Source organism: Elgaria multicarinata, chromosome 6, assembly GCF_023053635.1.
Source record: "Elgaria multicarinata webbii isolate HBS135686 ecotype San Diego chromosome 6, rElgMul1.1.pri, whole genome shotgun sequence".
NCBI classification, from domain to species: Eukaryota; Metazoa; Chordata; class Lepidosauria; order Squamata; family Anguidae; genus Elgaria; species Elgaria multicarinata.
In genome coordinates this window covers 37,728,197-37,748,291 of record NC_086176.1, presented here as the reverse complement: position 1 = coordinate 37,748,291, position 20,095 = coordinate 37,728,197, and the positions used below count along the sequence as shown (strand labels likewise).

The window sequence follows — 20,095 nt, the reverse complement described above, 5'->3', positions numbered from 1 at the left end:
TCATAGTTGAATGACTGGCCATTTATCCTGCGCATGTTGGCCCTAGCACTTCAGTGTCTAGGTTGAACATACGATGTCAGTGTAGGCACAAATATCTACTGGCCTTGATTCATCTTGCATTTTCAGACAGGAATATTAATAGTCATATCAGAAGGAGTACGTCTAAAAGTTAAGGTTTTTTCTTTTCATACAGGGACATTTACTGGACCACTGTTATCTAACCACTTTTTCCAGCACAAATATACTCTTATATGAAAAGATGAGCATAAAAATACCTTGATTCCTGTTTTCTGAAGCTAGAATGGCCCTTCTATTCCATTGGAATGCCAATGTCATTTCACAAGTCAACCAAGAGAGGGCACTTTGAGAACAAGAGAAGGATAGATCTCTCAAGCACATAGAACATGTGGAAACTTTTAGAATTTGTTTTAGTGATGTATTCAAATTATCTTAAATGTAAGCTTTACAAAAGACATGTATTCATAACTTTTGCTCACCCTACCTTAAGCAACAGGATGCAATAGGAAATTAAAGAGAAAGCAGTATTTTATGTGTTTAGCTTCAAGTGTTTTATGTCTTCAATTTGAAAGAAATATTAGAAATAAACATTACCCCACAGAGCAGCTGTTCTGATTAAAATTAAAATGAGTTAAATGAAGTTACAGGAGCCAGTTCACAAACAATCCTAGCCAAAAAGTAATCCACAGTTGTGTCCCTTAAAAAGAAATACACCAATTGGATCTAAAAAACTTAAAAGGCTTTTGTGACTTTTGGAAGACTAGTACCCTCATCTCTTTTCTTAATCAAATTGCACAGAGCAATTCTCTAATTTATTTATGTATGGTTTCCTAAAACTACTGCTTTACTAAGCACAGAACCAAAATGAAGATACCAGTGACTGTGCCATAGAAATCGGAAACCATGAAATAGCTGCTGGGTCATAGTCATTATCATCACAGAATCACAGAATAGTAGAGTTGGAAGGGGCCTATAAGCAGGCCATCGAGTCCAACCCCCTGGCAATCACAATTGCCAGGAAAAACAATGTTCAGGACAGGGTGTAAACTTTGTACGTAGCAGGTTTCAGCAAAGCAGTAACCATTGCCTCATTTGCACTATAACTGCATGTTCTTAAGGTATGGGAACTATTTGCTAATAACCACATTTCAAAGCTTTTATAACCAAGTTAAACATCTGTCAGATATAGTTTAGAACAACAGGTTCTGTTTTTTGTACAGCAGGAGGGAAGGATGAGCTAGTTAATATCCAGTAAGTCCTTATTCTGTGTACCATCTCATCCATATGTAGTATTCATATGCCACCATCATGTGGGCTGCAGATTGTGGGCACGCAAATGTTGCAATCTATTATATGCAAAACTCTATGGAGCACTACTCAGATAAGCGATTTGTCTGTGGAAGCCCCACATTTCAACTGGGCCTAAAGGAAGGCCTAGAACATGGCAAGTTCAGAAGACTGAACTGGAGATGTATCACTTACCAATACCCAGCACTTGTAACTATTGGCTTCACTGCTGGATATAGCTGGACATGCAGGCACAAAGGAAGCAGTGCAAGGACAGAGGCTGCATGTCCTGGCTGGCTTGACAACAAACTGGAGGGTGGGGGTAGCTACTGTAAGGCAATGTCAGGAAAAAAGATCCAGCACAGTAATGCAGTAACTCCTTCTGTGCCAGCAGTGAAACTGGGATTTTACCACAGTATCCGTGCATGAGCATTGTGACGCTACACCTTGATTCTGTGAACTGTTGTTCTCACACAAGACTGGATCACAGGCCACATCAAGCTGATTTTGTCCCATGACTAAACCTTCTGAACAGCAGTTTTTAAACACGGTTATCTTGCAAAAATTTGGGAGATTTCATATCTTATCAGTCACAGATCTATGACTCGGATGACGATTTCGATCACCTCTAATATTGTCTATGCTTGTTTATCGCACCTTTTATAACCTACTGGACTTACTGAATTAGAACAATATTATACTCAGTAGTTAACGTTTATCTTTAACATCCATATTTACTAAATAAATACTATTTTAAAAAATATCTCCCACATATATTACCCAAACTATGAACACCTAAAATTTAAATTCTAAATATTTCTAACAGTGACTATACAAAACAAATGTAATCATAGCAACAACATAGCATTTATATGTTTATAACAATGTTATAGTGATTAGTAAAAACTATAGGCACAATCCCGCCAAAATTAAGCACTTAGCACAATCCTGTACATGTTTACTCAGAAGTAAGTTCAATGAGACTTACTCTCAAGTAAAACAGCAGCCCAGCTCCATGAAAGTTTATGCCAGAATAAATTGGTCAGTCTTTAAGGTGCTACAAAGCTCTGCAGTTTTTGCTGCAACATTCTAACATGGTTACCCCTTTGGAACTAGCTGAGCAGGTGATTCACTCTCCCAGTGAAACCAATGGGACTTCAGAGGTGCTTAACTACGGCTAGATTGTGATATTCCAGTATGCATTTCTAAAACACATCTACCACATCGGGCTAATTATTGCATTTACAAAGATGAGGAAGGATTTTTTTTATAACAACATTTCCCCCTTTTAGAGTAATAAGTAGGTTGGGCTTTTCTTTTTACACAAGAATAACAAAAACATATCCGTATAAAACTAAGGACATAAGACACACAATTGCGCTTCCTTTAAAAACACTCCCTATTAAATGCCACTTTTTCTGGAGATGAGCTGCTCAATTAATATGCTTCATAAATAAAAGCAGGCATTGTGGGTTCTAAACCAGATTAGCGGGAAATGGGTATCATCCAGTACGTATTATTAATAAAAAAGAATTAAAAAAATTCAAGGCAGACAGGACACTTTCCAAACCTTTTGATCTGTGTAGATAACAGAGTTTCTATCAAAACATATCATTGTATTATCTAGTATCAAAACAAAAACGTTTTAAGATTTGTAGATCAATCATTGTGTTTGTTAGTAAGCTCAAGTACTAAAGCTAATTTGAAAGTAAGTACACTTTAAAAGCAATCAGAGAAATGTACATTAATCCCAAAACGGAATCAAGATCATTATTATTAAAATAAAGCCTGGGGCACATCGTGACGTCTAAGATTGGTGGGTAGATTTTAATTGACTTGAGGACTGTCATAGTTCTATTATCACAAAACCTGCAATGCACTTCCAGCATGGAGGACCCATCTGTGCCTACCATCCATCTGTTTAGACGTGATTGGCAAAGTGGTAGGGAACTCGCAGTGGTCGCCTTCGCCTGAAAGGAATAAACCACAGGATCTTCCAGCGAGTGCCAAAAACTTCTGAGAAGGTCTGCTGCCATGGCTTTCGGGGTCTCGATCTACAGACGACAGCATTATTAGTGAAAGACAGCACTCCCATGGTGCACTTCAGTCAACTAGAACAATACAGATTGGCTGGGGATCCATTACCTGACTCTGATGAATTGCATCCCAGCCACCACAAGCACAGCTTTTCTTTCACTACAGTATGCAGCTGAGACTTAACTATAAGAAGCACAAACTGCATCTGTATCAACCAAAGGCAATCTTAAAGCAAAGATGATTCTCACGATCAATAAAGTGTTTGCGAACAAAAACTGTTTCTCCCCTATGCTTTGAAAACATAGTTTTGATGGTTTTAGATAGGAAAGAATAATCTGAAGGGTTTTTTTTTTCATTAAAAGGCCTTGTAAAATTAGACATGCAAAGCTTTTATTAGCACTTTCAGCGTCTCTCACGCATATAAGTTTTAATTCCATGACTCCCCATAAAGCCTTTAGCAAACTCAGAGATACTTACATTTCTTCACAACAGTTTGCCAGTTTTTCTATACTTGTAGTGTCCTGTTATGGAAAGAGAAAAAGTTCTTAAATCGTCCCTCCCATAATTAAGATGCAAAATACGTTTTCTTTAAAAGTACGTATTAGACAGAGTATACATACAATGCTTACAACCAGTTATGTAGGGTGAAAACTTTACCAAAATGGAAACATTTCTGGAAATATTTGCAGTGATTTATTCTTCTGTGGAAAATTGTCCATTTGTAACAATAAATCGATTCCTATTGCAAATAAAGTATCAGGCAAACTTAGCAGTTCCAAAGTTGCAATTAATGTTTTTCAGATGTTCATCTCTGGCAAGTATGTGAGAGAATACATACATGTCACTGTAATACACATATGTCTCAGTGTGAAATGGAACTTATAAGTAGTGACAGCAAACTGAAGGTACCCCAACCACCTCAGTGGAAGACAGTTGAACTTTGTTGACATAGATAAGTGGTTGTCAGCATACCAGGCACAGCTCTTTTAAGTTGCTGAAAGTAAATAATGTCAACAGTTTTCAGTACCTTAGGTTTTTTCTTCTTCTTGAGTTTAAACAATGTAAGGAAAGTACATGCTATTGGCTTCGAATTGTTACAAGTATCCCAATAATTTCTATATAATATAAAATTTAAGGTTGCAATCCTATGTATACTTTCTTGGAAGTAAGCCCCACAGACCATAGCTGGGCTTACTTCCAAGTAAACATGAATAGGACTAGACGGTAAGTAACATTAACAGCACAATCCTCAGAAGTAAGTCTCATTGCATACAATGGGAGTTAATACCAGGTAAGTGGGCATAGGGTTGCAGCCTAAATGTGCTTTAATTTTTCCCTCTCAAATACGTCAGGTCAAAAACTTGCAGTGCACTGGACAAAAAATTAACATGAGGTACTTTATTGTTTGCTAAATACAAGTAAATAAATATGCTAAATTAGATCACTCTCTCAGGTAGTTGAAAATTCTCCATTGCAAACTGAATATTTTCTGATGGAAATAACCTTATGCAAATTATCCTAATTTGCATAAAGATTTTCACTGCATACAATTGAATAAAATCTAGTATTTAAGATATTTAATAAACATATCTATATTACCGAATCAGGTCTTATAGATATGTTGCTATAACAAAGGCTACAATCCTCCAAAAGGCATTATGAAAGTTTTCCCTGCAACCTGTTATTCAGTGGAAATTAGTAATTACTTTTCCATATAAACTTGGGTTGTATGCTCAACCATGTGATTAGATGCAGTTATCTGCTTGCTTGTATATGGCTGCTTAGGACTGTGGCCAAAATGAACTTCTACTTATGACACAAATCCATTTCATATTTAGACTGAAAAATGTCTAACAACTTCCTAGCCAGTCATAAGAATAGAATATTCATGGAAATAAATAAAATAGCATGGTAATATAGAGTTACGATCATCTTCTGTAAATAAATTAAGTTTTCCTTTTTCAAAAACTGATGCGATATCTTGAGTCATTGCTATTTTTTTTATAGAAAAGAAAATATTGTCTCCTGAAGGATCATTTCTTCCCATGTATATCTGCCTGCACTCTAAGTTTGTCTTCAGAGGTCTTTCTCTGGGAGCTCCTACCAAAGGAAATAACGTGGGTAGCTTCTAAGGGTCTTTTCTGTTATGGCATCTCAATTGTGAAATGAGTTTCCCAGAGAGGCTCGTCTGACTCCTACACTGTAATCTTTTCAGTGCCAGGTCAAGACCTTCTTATTTTCCCAAGTATTTTAGTCTTTCAGTTTCTATTGTTTTAAATATGTTACTGTATTTTAAATGTTTGCACTGCTGCTAGGTTTTATTTCAGTTATTTTTATTTTATACAGTTGTTTTAAACGTTTATATTGTATTTTATCATGTTGTATTTTATGGTTTTAATTTTGAGAGCCACCTAGAGAACTTTGCCTATTGGGTGGCATATTACAATTTTATTGTAAGTTACAATAAAACAAATACATATTTTTATATCTAAACTGATGCGCTGCCCATATGTGTTATTTCATAGCTTGTTATTTTAATATACCAGAACAATTATCCCTCTCCATTCTGAAAATGCTTTTCCTTCACTTAACCTGAACTGGGGCCATTAAACGCTATTTGACATTCAAAAAGGTAGCTCAGCGACCTCAGATGAACACCATGGCTACACTGACAAAATAGGAGAAAAGAAGCCATTACTGTTCAAAGGTGAAATACTGAATAGTGCTGACAGTTGAACTCATGAAAACAAGCTTGTGACCCACTCCTCAGAATATTCCTGTCAAGCAGATGGGTGAGCCTGAAATCGACTTTGAATTGGAAGTGAACTTATTTACCTTATAATGTGAAAAAGACATTAAATGCAACCTAAGTATTTTAGCAGGCAGACTCAGGACAGTGAATTAGATGCAGCAGCAGCTTGCTTTTGTTAGACTGCAGTTGAAAGTCAAGCAAATAATTTGAAGGCAAGAGGTTAAAAACTTATTTCTAGAACGCCAATCCCATCCATTCACATGGAATGTCCCCCATACATGTCTGCCCGCTCATCACAAATAATGGATGGCAGACTTTAATCTCTCTCCCAAAAATTGTGTTTATCCATGAGCCAAGCTGGAACCTATCTTGTCCAGCATACTGTTCTCACAGTGGCCATCCAGATTCCCTAATGGGAAACTCACAAGCAAGACACGAATGCAACATCCCCTTCCTACATGCGTTCACCAGCAACTGGCACTGAGAAGCATACTGTCCATCTGGGGGTTCCAATCATTTCAGACTCGCAGGTGTAGAAAGGAACAGTACTTTCTAAAATGCAGGATCATTGAGAAATAATCCTAATAAAAATGCAGGGGCTATTTAAGGTTCCATTTCCAAAACAGTCTGAATCTTAGCAAAGCCAAGATTTTGCCGATTACATTTTAACATCCATGTGTGGGTGTCTGTAAACCAACTGATATGTTGGTTTATTTTAATTTTAGGCTTGTAACTATATTAGTGTTTCTAGACCTCCTGCCCCATGTTCCATTGCACTCTGCATGGGGCTGCTTTTGAAGACAGTTTGGAAGCTGCAGCTTATGCAAAATGCAGTGGCCAAGCTGATAGTGGGGACTATAATGTTTGAACATTCAACACCAATTCTGGCCCGCTTGCACTGGCTGCCTGTATATTTCCTAGCCCAATTCAAGGTGCTGATTTTGACCTACAAAGGCTTACACAGATCAGGTCCACAATACCTGATAGAATGCCTCTCCCAATAGGAACTTATGATACACAACAAACATCATGTGAGGTCCTCCTCCAAGTGAGATTTGGAGAATGGCAACAAGGGAGGGGGCCTTCTCAGTGTGCTCCCCTCATCCACAAATTATGAAATGCTCTCCCCAGTGAGGTCCATCTAACATCTTTTCAGCACCAGGTTAAGACTTTCCTCTACTCCCAGGCATTTGACAGCATATGATAAGGGTTTTAATGGGTCCTATGGTTTTCAATGTTGATTCTGTAAAATTGTTTTATATTTCTGTATGTAAATAGTTTTATTATGTTATCACGATATGTTTTTAGGGTTTTAATCTTTGTAAACTGCCCAGAGAGCTTTGTTTATTGAGCAGTATAAAAACGCAGTAAATGGAATGAAAATGAAATGAACAGCTAAGGATGCTCTATCGACAATGCACTGTGTTGTCTGGTATTTCAAGAATTTCTGCCATCAGAGGCTTTTGTCAAAATATGTACTTTATTTTCTAGCAGTGATAAAAACTATTTTTGTTTAATCAGGCTGAATGAATGAATGAATCTAGGGAATTAGATAGGAGAAATTTTACGATAACTGTTTTTTAAAAACTGAGTATCTGAATTAACCAAAACCAGGATCCTAACAAACCACATGGACAACACCAGATGCACACTGAGGCCCATCTACCCTTCCCACTTCAGTCCCTCTTCACAAAAGCTACTCTTGATAGTTGGGAGACCTTTCAGAGTGAGCATGCAATGAAGAGCCAAGGGAAGGAGTAAGAATGGAGGTAAGGAAGCAGGGGGTAAGGAAACACACATAAACGCCTTCTGTTCATGCTGGGTATGTTGGGACCCCTGTGGGAAAAAAATTAAATTTCCTAGTGTGCACCATCCAACATGTGGAAGCCACAATTCATAAATACATCAAAAGGATAGGAAGTGAAGTTAATTTCTGCAACTGGAAGAAGTAAACAAGAAATGTAGGAAACAATAACACAATTGTTCAGAACTTCTGTAGGACCCAGTGTTGTTCAGGACCCAGTGCAGAGATGTGTAGTTATACTGTTCTTTTAAGAAGGTACAGATGGGGAAATCCTGTATTACACATATATCTTATATCCCAGATATCCAGCAGCACAGCAGCCCTTAACACAGTATTGATTGATTCAATACCAGCTCAGAAGGAATGTTTCGCTTTCTGAATCACCAATATTTCCTGCGGTGTTTCAGCTTTCTCTAGTTGCTATATATCTAAATACCGTCCCAGGATGACCCTGCTTAACTCTGTACATCTGAGAAGATCACAGCTTGAGGTGACAAGGCTGAAAGACATCTTCAGTAAGTATTAAAAATAGCTGGAAATGCAATGGAACAGTAATGAAACAAGAGTACGCATTTTAATGTATATCTGAAGTTAGGATAAGTTAATAAGTGCTAAAACTTTACCAAGGGACTTTACTTGTAACTGATTTGGTAGTATGAAACTGATAACAAGTGCAGTAACGCTTTTGAAAAAAGCTCACAAACTTGACGTAAAATGCTGAGCGGGAAGAAACTTTATGGGATGGATACAAAGTTGGTTGAATAGCTGTGAATGGTAATAAATGAATTGTTAGGAGGACTGAATCCAGCAGCTTTTTTCAAGGGTCAGTTCTGGGGGTTGTTGCTTTTAATTAATGGGTTGTAGAAATCAGTAGAACAAATTATTGCCTCTTGTGATCTGGATACTGTGCATAAGATCTAGGATCTACCTTTCTTGGATAGAAAGGCTCTGATTACATACCTCCAACTGATTTGAGCAGTACTGACGCCCGCCAGCTTATCCAGGGTAGCATTTCAGGGGCTGGAGGGGCAGCCATGGGGAGGAGGTGGTGAAGTCTACTTCTGGCAGCTCAGTTGTACAAGATTAAATCTGAATCCAACCCTATGCTTCTGTATATCAGTACATACACATCTTTCCATCTTAAACTTGGATCCAGATTTAATCTCAGTTTCCGTGCAACTAAGCTTTGCGGAAAGTTCATGAGTAGAGTTGCTTCCAACATTAAAAGCAACAGGGAAGTCCTTACTCATCTGAGAAGTCTGCATGTGTACGATAGTTCCCATGTGAATAAGAAAACTCTTGACGGACTTGACAGCAAAGATGATGTATGAGATTTAAATAATAAATACAGAATACATTTTCTGAATTACTATGATGTTTGACATCATTGTAGTTTTCTTAAATATGCACCATTTGAAACGAAGTGTTATTTTTACTTCAAGGATGTGTTAGGTACATGTTAAATGATTTGCACGTTTACAACACTTTTCTACTTTGAAAGAAATATGTTTCAATTCCATTTCAAGACTAAAGTTTGATTGTTAATGTCAATTTAATTTGTAAAATTATCTAGTCTTCACAATGCACAAGACTCAGTCATATCAATGAGAAATTGAGACATTGTGTAAGCTGCTCAGAGTCTCTGAGATGGGGCAGGATATAAATCAGATAAATAGTACACCTTTTATTGTAAACTGCTTGTTAGAAAGTAAGTATAAAGTATTTTAATACATTTCTAATAAATGACATAATTCAGAAGAAGGGTCAGAGATGAGTAGGTTGAAAAACCTAGTAAGATGAAAAACAGGATGGGCCTTTTAACTCTACAGTAAGCTATAGGGCCAATCTGATAACAAACTCCCACATAAAACCATACTTGACATAATTATTTTTATTTTAATATATGCAGGTGCAGACAATGATTGTCTTAGAAGAATACTGTCATCCTACTCTGATCCTGATTGTTGCTCTGCTAAAACTTAATTATAAGGATTAATACTGCTTTTGATTACATTTCTAGCATGTTTGAAAAAACAACTAAAGCCCTAATTATTAAACTAATCAAAACAGTATTTAATAGATTATCTGATTAAACATATGATTAAAATATTTTGCTTAATTATAATACGATACTTATTTGTTGAGATGAAAAGCGTTTTATTTTTATAGCAAGCTGTGATCACAATGTTGTTATATGAAAATGTTTGGTGTATATTACAGGGCAGGAAATCAACACTGCATGCTGGAGATTTTTTCAAATTACAGATCCACGAAGTCACTTTGTTTTATGTAAAACTGCTTCACCCTTAAGAAATTTTGATTTGAGTAATATATAATTTATTTTAAATATTCTAAAACACATTGTTTTTGTTATTAATGTTTACTCTCATATTACAATAGCCTATCAAAAAGAATAGCTTAGATCCAATGGAGTCATTCCACCAGCAGAAGGGAAACTCTTCCCTAAAGCCCCCTGCACAACCCCGAATTTGCTCTGGAGAGTTGGGGTCCCTCCAGAGCAGATTTGGAGGCCACACAGGGCTGCAGGAGGACAAGAGAATGAGGAAGTCCCATTGGGCTACGTTGGAGCCAAGCCAACATCAGATCAAAATATCAGCAAATGTAACTATGACCAAAGAAAATGAGGTGTGCCGCAGGAGAGCTTTTAGAGGACCAAGCTACTTGGCCTTCAGTTCTGAAACCACCCATTCAGTTGAAGACACTAATACTATTTGTGTAACTTATTTTATGACTATAGTCTGAACAGAATTTCTCAACTGCATTCTCAGTGAAAAGTAAACAATACAATCCATGGTCTGTGGGCAATTAAATAAGCTGTGTTGGAGGCTGCCCCATTCATTACAATGGACACAGTAAGCTGTGTATGCAAAAGTGCCACCTTATACTGAAATGAAGCGGGCAATAAGAGAAATTGTGCAGATTTGCTTGCCCACTCCTCCCCCTGCCAGCTCCCAGAGTTCTACCAAAATGTTTCTCAAGGGTTGGTGGACCATGCTGAGAAGTAGCAGAATGGGTGGTTTGCAGAAAATCAGGTGGATCTTGTGCCCCACTTTCTGATATCTCTTTCCAGCAACTCCTTATCATTAGCTCCCTGCACCACCCCGCTTGGCAAGATCACCTGACCCTCGAACAACATTTTCAGAAGGCTCTGGGGCAGGGATCCCCAATGTGGCACTTCCCCATGAAGTTCTCACCTCCATGCCCCCTTAAAAAACAGTTTCAAGGAAAACCTTCAAAAACGTAAGGGCAGTCTTCTTTCTCTCCCTTTATAGCGTCTAGTCTTGCTCTTCCTCCCTCCATCTCACCCTTTGCCTTGCTAGCATCACTATTTCTCTCCCCCACCATTGCTGCTTTAGTTCACTTTGGACTAGCCTGGCCTCCACAGCAACCATTATGCAACTAGCCACATCCACCATGGGAACCATTTTGTGGCGATGCCCACAGCAGTTTCTCAAATTCCTAAATATGCCAACAGGTCCAAAAAGCTTGGAGACCCCTGTTCTGGAGGCTGGTGGGGAAAGGAGTGCATGGGAAATTCAGCTTCCACCTGCGTTATTCTGCTAGTATATCTGGAACTAACCCAATACACAAAAGAGCCCCCAATACCCAATGATTATGTTATTCTTTTCCTTCAACTCTAGAGTAAATGAAGCAAAATTCTCTACTGTCCTTTGAACTGTTCAACAGTACTATTGTATCACCATATACTGTTTGAACGTCTAATTAACAAGGAACTCTGGTAGCATTAATCAAATTACTAATGTCAATGCACCTCGTTATATTGTGAAACACCTATTAACCAAAACACTGAGAATGCATCCAGAAATATTTCAGCAGAAGAAACTCAAATAACATTGTAAACAGTGTTAAAAAAACCCAAAAAAACTATAGAATGCCATATTTCTGTTTATGTCTCTCATTTGATATGTGGAGATTGGAGCTAGAATTCGTTTGAAAAATCCTTTAACTCTGTTAATCATTTACAAGAACATATGGAAAAATGAAAATGCATCCCGTTTAGAATTTTAAATAAAAAACAATCAAAGGTAATCCTTAAAATTAGGCTTCAGATTAGTCTCTTCAAAGGATGCACTTCAACTAAAACATCTGGTAGTGTTATGTTGAGAGACAGACCTTTTTTAACTTTGGAAATGAGATTAGTAGATCAGTTATTTGTAAGTGTCCAAGTAATTTCTAATTATTTTATCTGGGTCACAGATAATCCGCTTTTACTGGCCTCCCACAATGACATCAGAGGATCACTGCTTAAGTGATTATCCTGTTACCTTCCAGCAGCCACTGGAAAGCTGGATTTTCCATTTGTACAGAGGGAGAAGTGGTCCAAAGCTCCAGACGAGTGGCTGACCAAAGCACTATGCTATTTTCTCCATTAAAATCTGCAATGCATATCCACATGGCAAAGAGTGAGATATAGCTGGTTTTGAAAAGTAACTGGGAGGGCAGGTGAGATTCTTTAATGTTCTTGAATATTTAGAACAGAATGAATTTCTGTTTTAAATTAAATTGAAAAGATGACAAGATACATACCTTTAAGGCTATTATTATTATTATTATTATTATTATTATTATTATTATTGAAAATGGAATGTTACCAGAGGATATAGAAATGAGATATTAATTGCTGAGCAATTAACTATTGGTTTTAAGTGGAAAAAATAAACCTGCTTTTCTGGATGATTGGTAAACTTGCACATGGGATGCAGTGTACATGGTTAGCCTAAGAAATATGGGGCAGTGTCCAATGCTGCACTACCACCAACATAAATGACATTGCAGTAGCGTAAACTATCTCTAGCACAATGCCAATAGCGCTTGCTGACACAGCGAGTTTTCCAGGGAAACTCATTGTGCCAGCAAGTGCTATTGACATTGTGCTAGAGATAGTTTACGCTAGCACAACGTCATTTACATTAGAATTTGTGTGGTGTTGGATATCACCAATGGTAAGATCAAGAGAAAGAAGAAGACAGCAAAATTGTTTTATGGAAAAATGGAGGAAAAAAATGGCAATGCGCTGCTGAAATTCAACTGCAGCACCAAATTTCAGTGGTAAATAGACACTTTTTCCTTTGCACTAGTAAGCATTGATTTCCACTGGCACAATATCATCGCACCAGCATTGTACACTAACCAATTAGCACAATTCCATCCCTTTTTTTTTTTTTTTTTTAATTTTTATTCATTTTCAACACTATATAAACATAGATAAACATTTCCAAAATATAACTGAAACTAACACAATAAGAAAAAAAATACATCAAATATCTGCTGCATACATATTGAATAATTGTTGAGTACAAATATCAAAAACTATTACATATGCCTTATCACTCTACAACATCTTCATTCTTAACATAAATGTGCACCCCCCACCTCGGGATCATTCTTGAGTCCAAAATCTAATCATTTCTTCTGCTGGTGGTTTCCCACTTCCCTTAGTAAACACGAACACTAGGAACTGTTTCCAGATTCCTTCGAACTCATTTATTTTAGTTACGCCTTTTCTCCACTTAATATTACATGTCAGTTTATCATTAATGGCTATGTCCCATACTACTTTATACCATTCCTCAATAGAATATTCCCCTTGGATCTTCCAGTTCCTAGCTATCATCAATCGTGCTGCAACCAACAAACTCGATATCAGCTCTATAGTTCCTTTTCCACACTTTATATCTTCAAATAGTGACAGCAATGCTATTTTTGGTGTTTGTTCTATTTTCATTCCCACTATTTCTTCAATTTCTGAAAACACCATCTTCCATAATCTTTGTACATATTTGCATTGCCACCACATATGTAAATACGTTCCTTTTTCCCCACATCCTCTCCAACAATTTGCTGAATGTTGATCACTTATCTTATTCAATCTAACCGGGGTTAGGTACCACCTCCATAAAATTTTAAAATAATTCTCCTTTATTCTTACTGATAAACTTCTCAACACTCTTTGTTTCCATAGTCCCTCCCAGCTCTGTCGCCCTATTTGTATCTTCAAATCTGATTCCCAAATCATTTTCTCTGTATTCTCTCTAAACTCCTTCTCTAACAATATTTTATATATTTCACTCATTAATCCTTTTGAAACTATACTACTTCCTTTTCCTTTCTCCTTACTTACTACTAATTCTTCAAACCTCGTCATCTTTCTGCACATTCTATTATCTTTAATCCACTTTTTATTCCATTGCTCTAATTGACCATATTCTAGCCAAGATAGCTTCTTCTCCTTTAACAAATTTTCCATATCTTCTCTTGTTTTAATATCTCTTACCCAATCCTTTAATTTTATTTTATTTTTCTCTTTTAATATTTTACATAATCTACCCTTTAGATCCTCTGGGAAATTCTTTAACATTATTATCGGTGCTAAGGGAGAGTTGCTCGGAAGCAGCTTCCCTTTAAATTTACTCCAAATTTCCCATTGAGTCCTCAGGAGTGGATTATCTATACTTCCAACCCACTTTCTTCCTCCATCTTTAAAAAAAACATTCTCCAGATTCATCTCTACCTTACTTATAATTTTTTCTTCCATCCAATATAAATCTCCTACTCCCATAATTGCTTCTACAACATGTCTTAATCTATTTGCTACGTAGTATAATTTTATGTTTGGGAGACCCATTCCCCCCTTTTTTTGGCTTAGGTACCAATTATTTTTATTCACTCTTGCTCTCTTTTCTCCATTACAATATTTATTAATAATATTTTGCCAACTTTTTATCTCGGTTTCTGATATTTTTATAGGTAACATCCTAAATACAAAATTAATTTTAGCTAATATCTTCATTTTTATCAAAGCTATTCTCCCAAACCAAGATAAATTTAATCTTTTATATTTTTCCAATTTCTCTAGTACCTCCTTCTTTAACCTCGTTAAATTTTCCCTTTCTAAATTCTCTAGATTTTTTGTAATTTTAATTCCCAAATATTTAATCTCGTTCTTAACTTTCAATTCCATTCCCTTAACTTCCCAATCCTTTTCTTCCCTCTTAGTATAGTTAAACAACATCATCTCTGATTTAGACCAATTTATTTTTAACCCTGTAATTTCCTCAAATTCCCTCAACTGATATTTAATTCTTTCTAATTTTCTTAATGGATTCTTAATGGTCAATAAAGTATCATCCGCAAACATGTTTAGCTTTATTTCCCTTACCTCTCCAATTCCTTCTAATTCTTTATCCTCCCTTAGTGCCTTCGCCAAAACTTCCATAACCATTACAAAAAGGACCGGCGAGAGCGGACATCCTTGTCTTGTTCCTCTGGCTAGTCGTATCTTTTCAGTAAGTCCGTCATTTACCACCACTACCGCCGTATTTTGGGAATATAGCTGTTCTATTACATTTTTAAATTTATTTCCAAATCCCAATTTATCTATAATACTCTTTAGTGCCTGCCAGCTCACACAATCAAAAGCTTTAAAAATATCTAATGCCATAATACCTGCCTTAATATTTGCTTTTTTTATTACATTTATTATATTTAAAACTCTACCCACTAAATTATGCATATGTCTTCCTACCACAAACCCACATTGATCTGCTCCTATATATTCTGCCAAGAATTTATTTAATCGTTTGGCCATAATAGATGTAAAAATTTTAGCATCCTGATTTATTAAAGAAATAGGTCTATAAGAATCGGGATTAGTCAAATCTTTATCTGGTTTTGGGATCAGAATTATCACTGAATGTTCCCATGATTCAGGTATCTTCTCTCCTGATAATATCCTATTATAAAGTTCCATTAATTTTGGAACTAGACAATCTTTGAAGACCTTATAATATTCTGGACCCAAACCATCTGCTCCTGGTGATTTACCCACTTTTAACTTATCAATAACCTCTTCAACTTCTCTTTGAGTTATTACTGACTCCATTAACTCCTTATATTCTGATTTTATTTCCTTCTTTATAAACCTTCCAATATACTCCTCCACCTTTTCTTGTTGAATTTCTTTACCCTTGTACAATTCCTGATAAAATTCCTGAAAATTTTTTATTTTAGCTTTCATTGCATGACAATAATTCCCTCGGCTATCTTTCAACGTTTCTATCCCATTCCTCCCTTTTTCTTTTTGTGTGAGCTTGGCAAGCAACCTCGAGTTCTTATCACTATTTTCAAAATATTCCCTTTTCATATACATTAAATTATTTTGAATCTCTTCTATATTTAAATTTTCTAATTGTTTCTTCTTAGCTTGTATTTCCACTAATTTATATTTATCTTTACTTCGCCAATATCTTTCCTCCAAGTTTTTAATTTCTATCTCTAACTTTTCCTGTTCTGCACGTTGTTGTCTTTTTAAACTACATGTTTCTCTAATACAGATTCCTCTTGCTACAGCCTTCATGGTGTCCCAAATGACTGACCCAGCTGTTCCTCCTTTTTCATTAATTTCCCATGACTCCGACAGTTCCTTCCGAATTTTATCTACTATTTTATTGTATTTCAATATCTTTGTGTTCAACTTCCATCTATATGCCTCTTTATAATCTTTCTTAACTGTAAATTCTAAACTTAACAAGGCATGATCAGTTACTTTTATTACCCCCATTTCCATTTTACAAATCCTCGTTGCAAAGTCTTTTGAAACAAATATATGATCTATCCTGGAGTATGTATGATGAACTGGGGAAAAATATGAGAATCCAGGCCTATTCCCGTTAAGTAAGCGCCACGAATCTAAATAATCATTTTCTTTTATTAATTTATTCAATATAGTCATATTGTTTCTCTTTTCAACATTAGTGGGATTTGACCTGTCTCTTTTATTATCCATAACCATATTAAAATCCCCCGCTAATATAACATACCCCTCCTTAAATTCTTCTATTTCTTTAAACAACTTTATAAAAAACTCTCTATGCCTCTCATTTGGGGCATAAACATTAATCAAAGTATAGACCTTTCCCTCAATTTTACCTTTTAACATAAGATATCTACCCTTATCATCCTTTTTTACCTCTTCTAATGTAAACCCACTTTTTTTTGAAATCAAAGTGGCCACTCCATTTTTTTTTGATGTCCCTAATGACTTTTCATAATAGGCTAGCCACTTTAATTTTATCATATTCGAATTCTCGGAGCCTTGGTGTGTCTCTTGGATCATTATAATATCTGATCCCTCTTTATTAAGCATTTGTTCTATTCTCTTCCTTTTCACGACTGCCCCTAAACCTTTAACATTGAGTGTTGATACCTTTATCTTTTTATCCATAATCACCCTTTTGAAATCTCTTCCGATCCCTTGTGCTCAGCAGTTCAAACTTGCTTACATAAAAACACAAACTCCATACATAAAACCCCCACCCTCCTACCCCAATCCCTCCTCCCCTACCTTCCCCCCCTCCCCACCCCCCCACTCTAATCCCCCCCCCATATCCCCGTGAGTCTAGTACTCCAGCCATCTACTTTAAAGGGGGAGGGGGGAGGCAGTGCTGTGCCTGGCCGGCAGATTTCTATATTAGCATTTTTATTTGCAATTATCTCCAAACATAATTAACAATTCTCTTACTCTCCAGATGTCCCAGCCTCATTCCCTCCCCCACCCACTCCAGCCCCATCTGCTTCCCCATCCAGACCCAGCCTCTTCAGCAAATCTTTACCTTGATCCAATGAGGTTACTCTGTGTTCCCTCCTCCCATATGTAAATCTTAAAAAAAACCGGGTAACCCCATGCATAAGGAATTTCATTCTTCATTAATGTTTCCATTATTAGTTTAAGACTACTTCTCCAATTTAATGTACGTTGAGAAAGATCATTGTAAATTTACACTGGTTTGCCTTTATATTATATCTGATTCTTAAATCTCAATTCTTTCATAATTTGCTCTTTTTTATAATAATTACCAAATTTCACCAAAATGTCTCTTGCCCCTTTGTGGTTTTGCCCCCCCACACGATGGACTCGATCCGGATCCAATCCGTCTATTGATATATCGGCATCAGCTCCTTGAACCAGTTCACGATGATTTCTCTAAGATCTTCTCCCTGCGACTCCTTTAGCTGCTTTATTCAAAAAGTAGATCTACTAGATTAATCTTCCGAGGCAATCGATCACAGTACCCATTCTTTAAATTGTATATTAGTTGATTTCTCAAAAGCCTCTTATTCCTTCTGGTCCAAGTCCGCTTTAGCCTCTATCTTTTTGATCTTATCCGAATTTTCCACCTTTTTTATCCGCTAAATACACAATTAATGTCTAAATTCACTCATATGCTGATCCATTTTTTTTAAAATATAACAATGTTATTTTCAGCTATAATGGGCCTGATCTCCATCAACGAGGGAGGGTTACTACCACTTTCTCCTCCTTCAGTCATATTTTTTCTTTATTTGGTATTGTATCCAAAGGGACTGGGTCTTTATCTTCCTCCTCTTGCTCAACTCCAGGGGCTGTCCTTTCCAGGAGGGAGAGGCATGCCGAATTATGATTTGAAAGTTCCTTTTTTTTTTTTATAATTTGAAGGTTTCTTATTTTTTTTTTCTTCTTTTTTTCTTTTTTCTTTTTTTTTTTTCTTTTTCTTTTTTTGTATATTAAGCTTTGCCCAACTTTTGATCTTTCTTTTAATGTTAGGCATGGGACTCTTCTGGGTAGGGCATAAATCTTAGAGTGTAACTCGCTTCCTTAGCAACTTATGCTGGCTTCTCTGTTATATATCAAACACTTTTTCTTTCTTCATGAGGGGGGGGAATATCCAGTTCACAACAGCATTCACTAGAGGGGATCAGTTTAATCATTCGCAGCCTCTCAGCTTCCCACATCTCCCTCACCGAATGCCGAATGCAGCTTCTTCCACCTTCTCTCCCCCCCTTCTCACCACGCCAATAAATCCAATCAACAACTTCCACCTTACAAAGCCAGCATTTCAATCTTTCCCATGTGAGATAAGAATGAAAGGTTATAACACAAATCAATGTCCAGCAAGCATAAATTCCTTCTTTTTAAACTGCGTCAGTGTTACTTTCGGTTTCGATAGTGTTGCCGTTTATACAGACATTGTATTAAATATCAATCATCTCACCTCCCTTCTTCAAATCTCTCAGCTTTTCCAGCTCCTGTGACTTTTATAATCATTTTCTGTCGTTTGCTCAAAGATTTATGCCCATTAGAAGAGAGATAATTGCTTTTTCCGGCAAACGCCGCTTAGAGCCTCAGAAGAAACCCGCCATTGCTCAGGCGGCCAGCTCTGCCCCCAGCACAATTCCATCCCATTACACCAACGATTCCAGACCTTGGGCTGAGTGGTGCTCTATGCAGCCAGTCATAAAGGTGATCCAACCTCCTGGGGTAACACAAGATTATTCCTTCCTTGAGTGTGTGTGACGCTGGGGGGAGTTTCTCACAGTGCTTTCCTTCTTGCAGTAGGAACCTCTGCTTTTGCTGACTTCCTCTCTCCTCCTCCTCCTCCTCCCTGCTGCTTGGATTAGCACTTAGACACAACCTCCGTGGAGCAGACTGGAGAATTCAGGGCAAATCAGACAGATTCCCCCAGGGGACCAGGTCATCCTCTATGGCCCTTCTTAAGAGACATACTTGTCCTCATCTATTGCCAGGCTCTTTCTTTGGTGAAACAAATCTAAATGGGTTAACAATGTTTACAAGGAAATGAAGCTGCTTCAGTAAAGCAGGCATTTGTTTCAGGGCATTATGAATGGTATCTAAATTTATGAATCTAACTTTCAACAAAATGTCTTAAAACAAACAAACAAACAAACAAACAAAGTCTTACAAATCACATATGAATGAAGGAGCCTTCTGTGATAAAACTGGTAACATTTTATTCATCCTCGCTCCTAGGTGGCCCAGTTACACTGTCATTCCAGCGATGGACGCCCTTTCCATCATCACGTGATCTTCTCACAAAAGAAAAGAGGATGTTCTGCCCTATTTTCTAAATTTCAAATTAATACTATGACATTTATGCTTTTGTACTGAGACTAGCTGCCTGGAGAACTGTATATAAGGATATCATAGCGAAAGGTGTATTACTAGAGGTCTACAAGGCTGAGTTTGCTCAGTCTTGTAGATCTTTTGAAGCTTGAGCAGTGTAAATGTGCAGAGAAGTTTGAAAGTTCTAAAAAGTGCAAAGCCCAAGCTTTAATAGCAATTAATTTCCTCTGTGCCAAACAAGTAGGGCAGCCCTGCT

At 36.9% G+C, this 20,095-nt stretch overlaps 1 protein-coding gene across 1 annotated transcript in view; it reads right to left on the bottom strand.

Annotated features, from left to right (window-relative positions):
- Window positions 1-546: 546 nt before the first annotated feature.
- Window positions 547-20,095, bottom strand: part of ZDHHC21 (zinc finger DHHC-type palmitoyltransferase 21) — a 45,271-nt gene continuing 25,722 nt past the window's right edge. The window contains exons 8-9 of the mRNA XM_063129261.1: window positions 3,820-3,863; window positions 547-3,359 (exon numbers count right to left, since the gene is read on the bottom strand). Coding sequence (XP_062985331.1) covers window positions 3,227-3,359; window positions 3,820-3,863 — 177 coding nt within the window. The 3' untranslated portion in view covers window positions 547-3,226. The remainder of the gene's footprint in view (window positions 3,360-3,819; window positions 3,864-20,095) is intronic.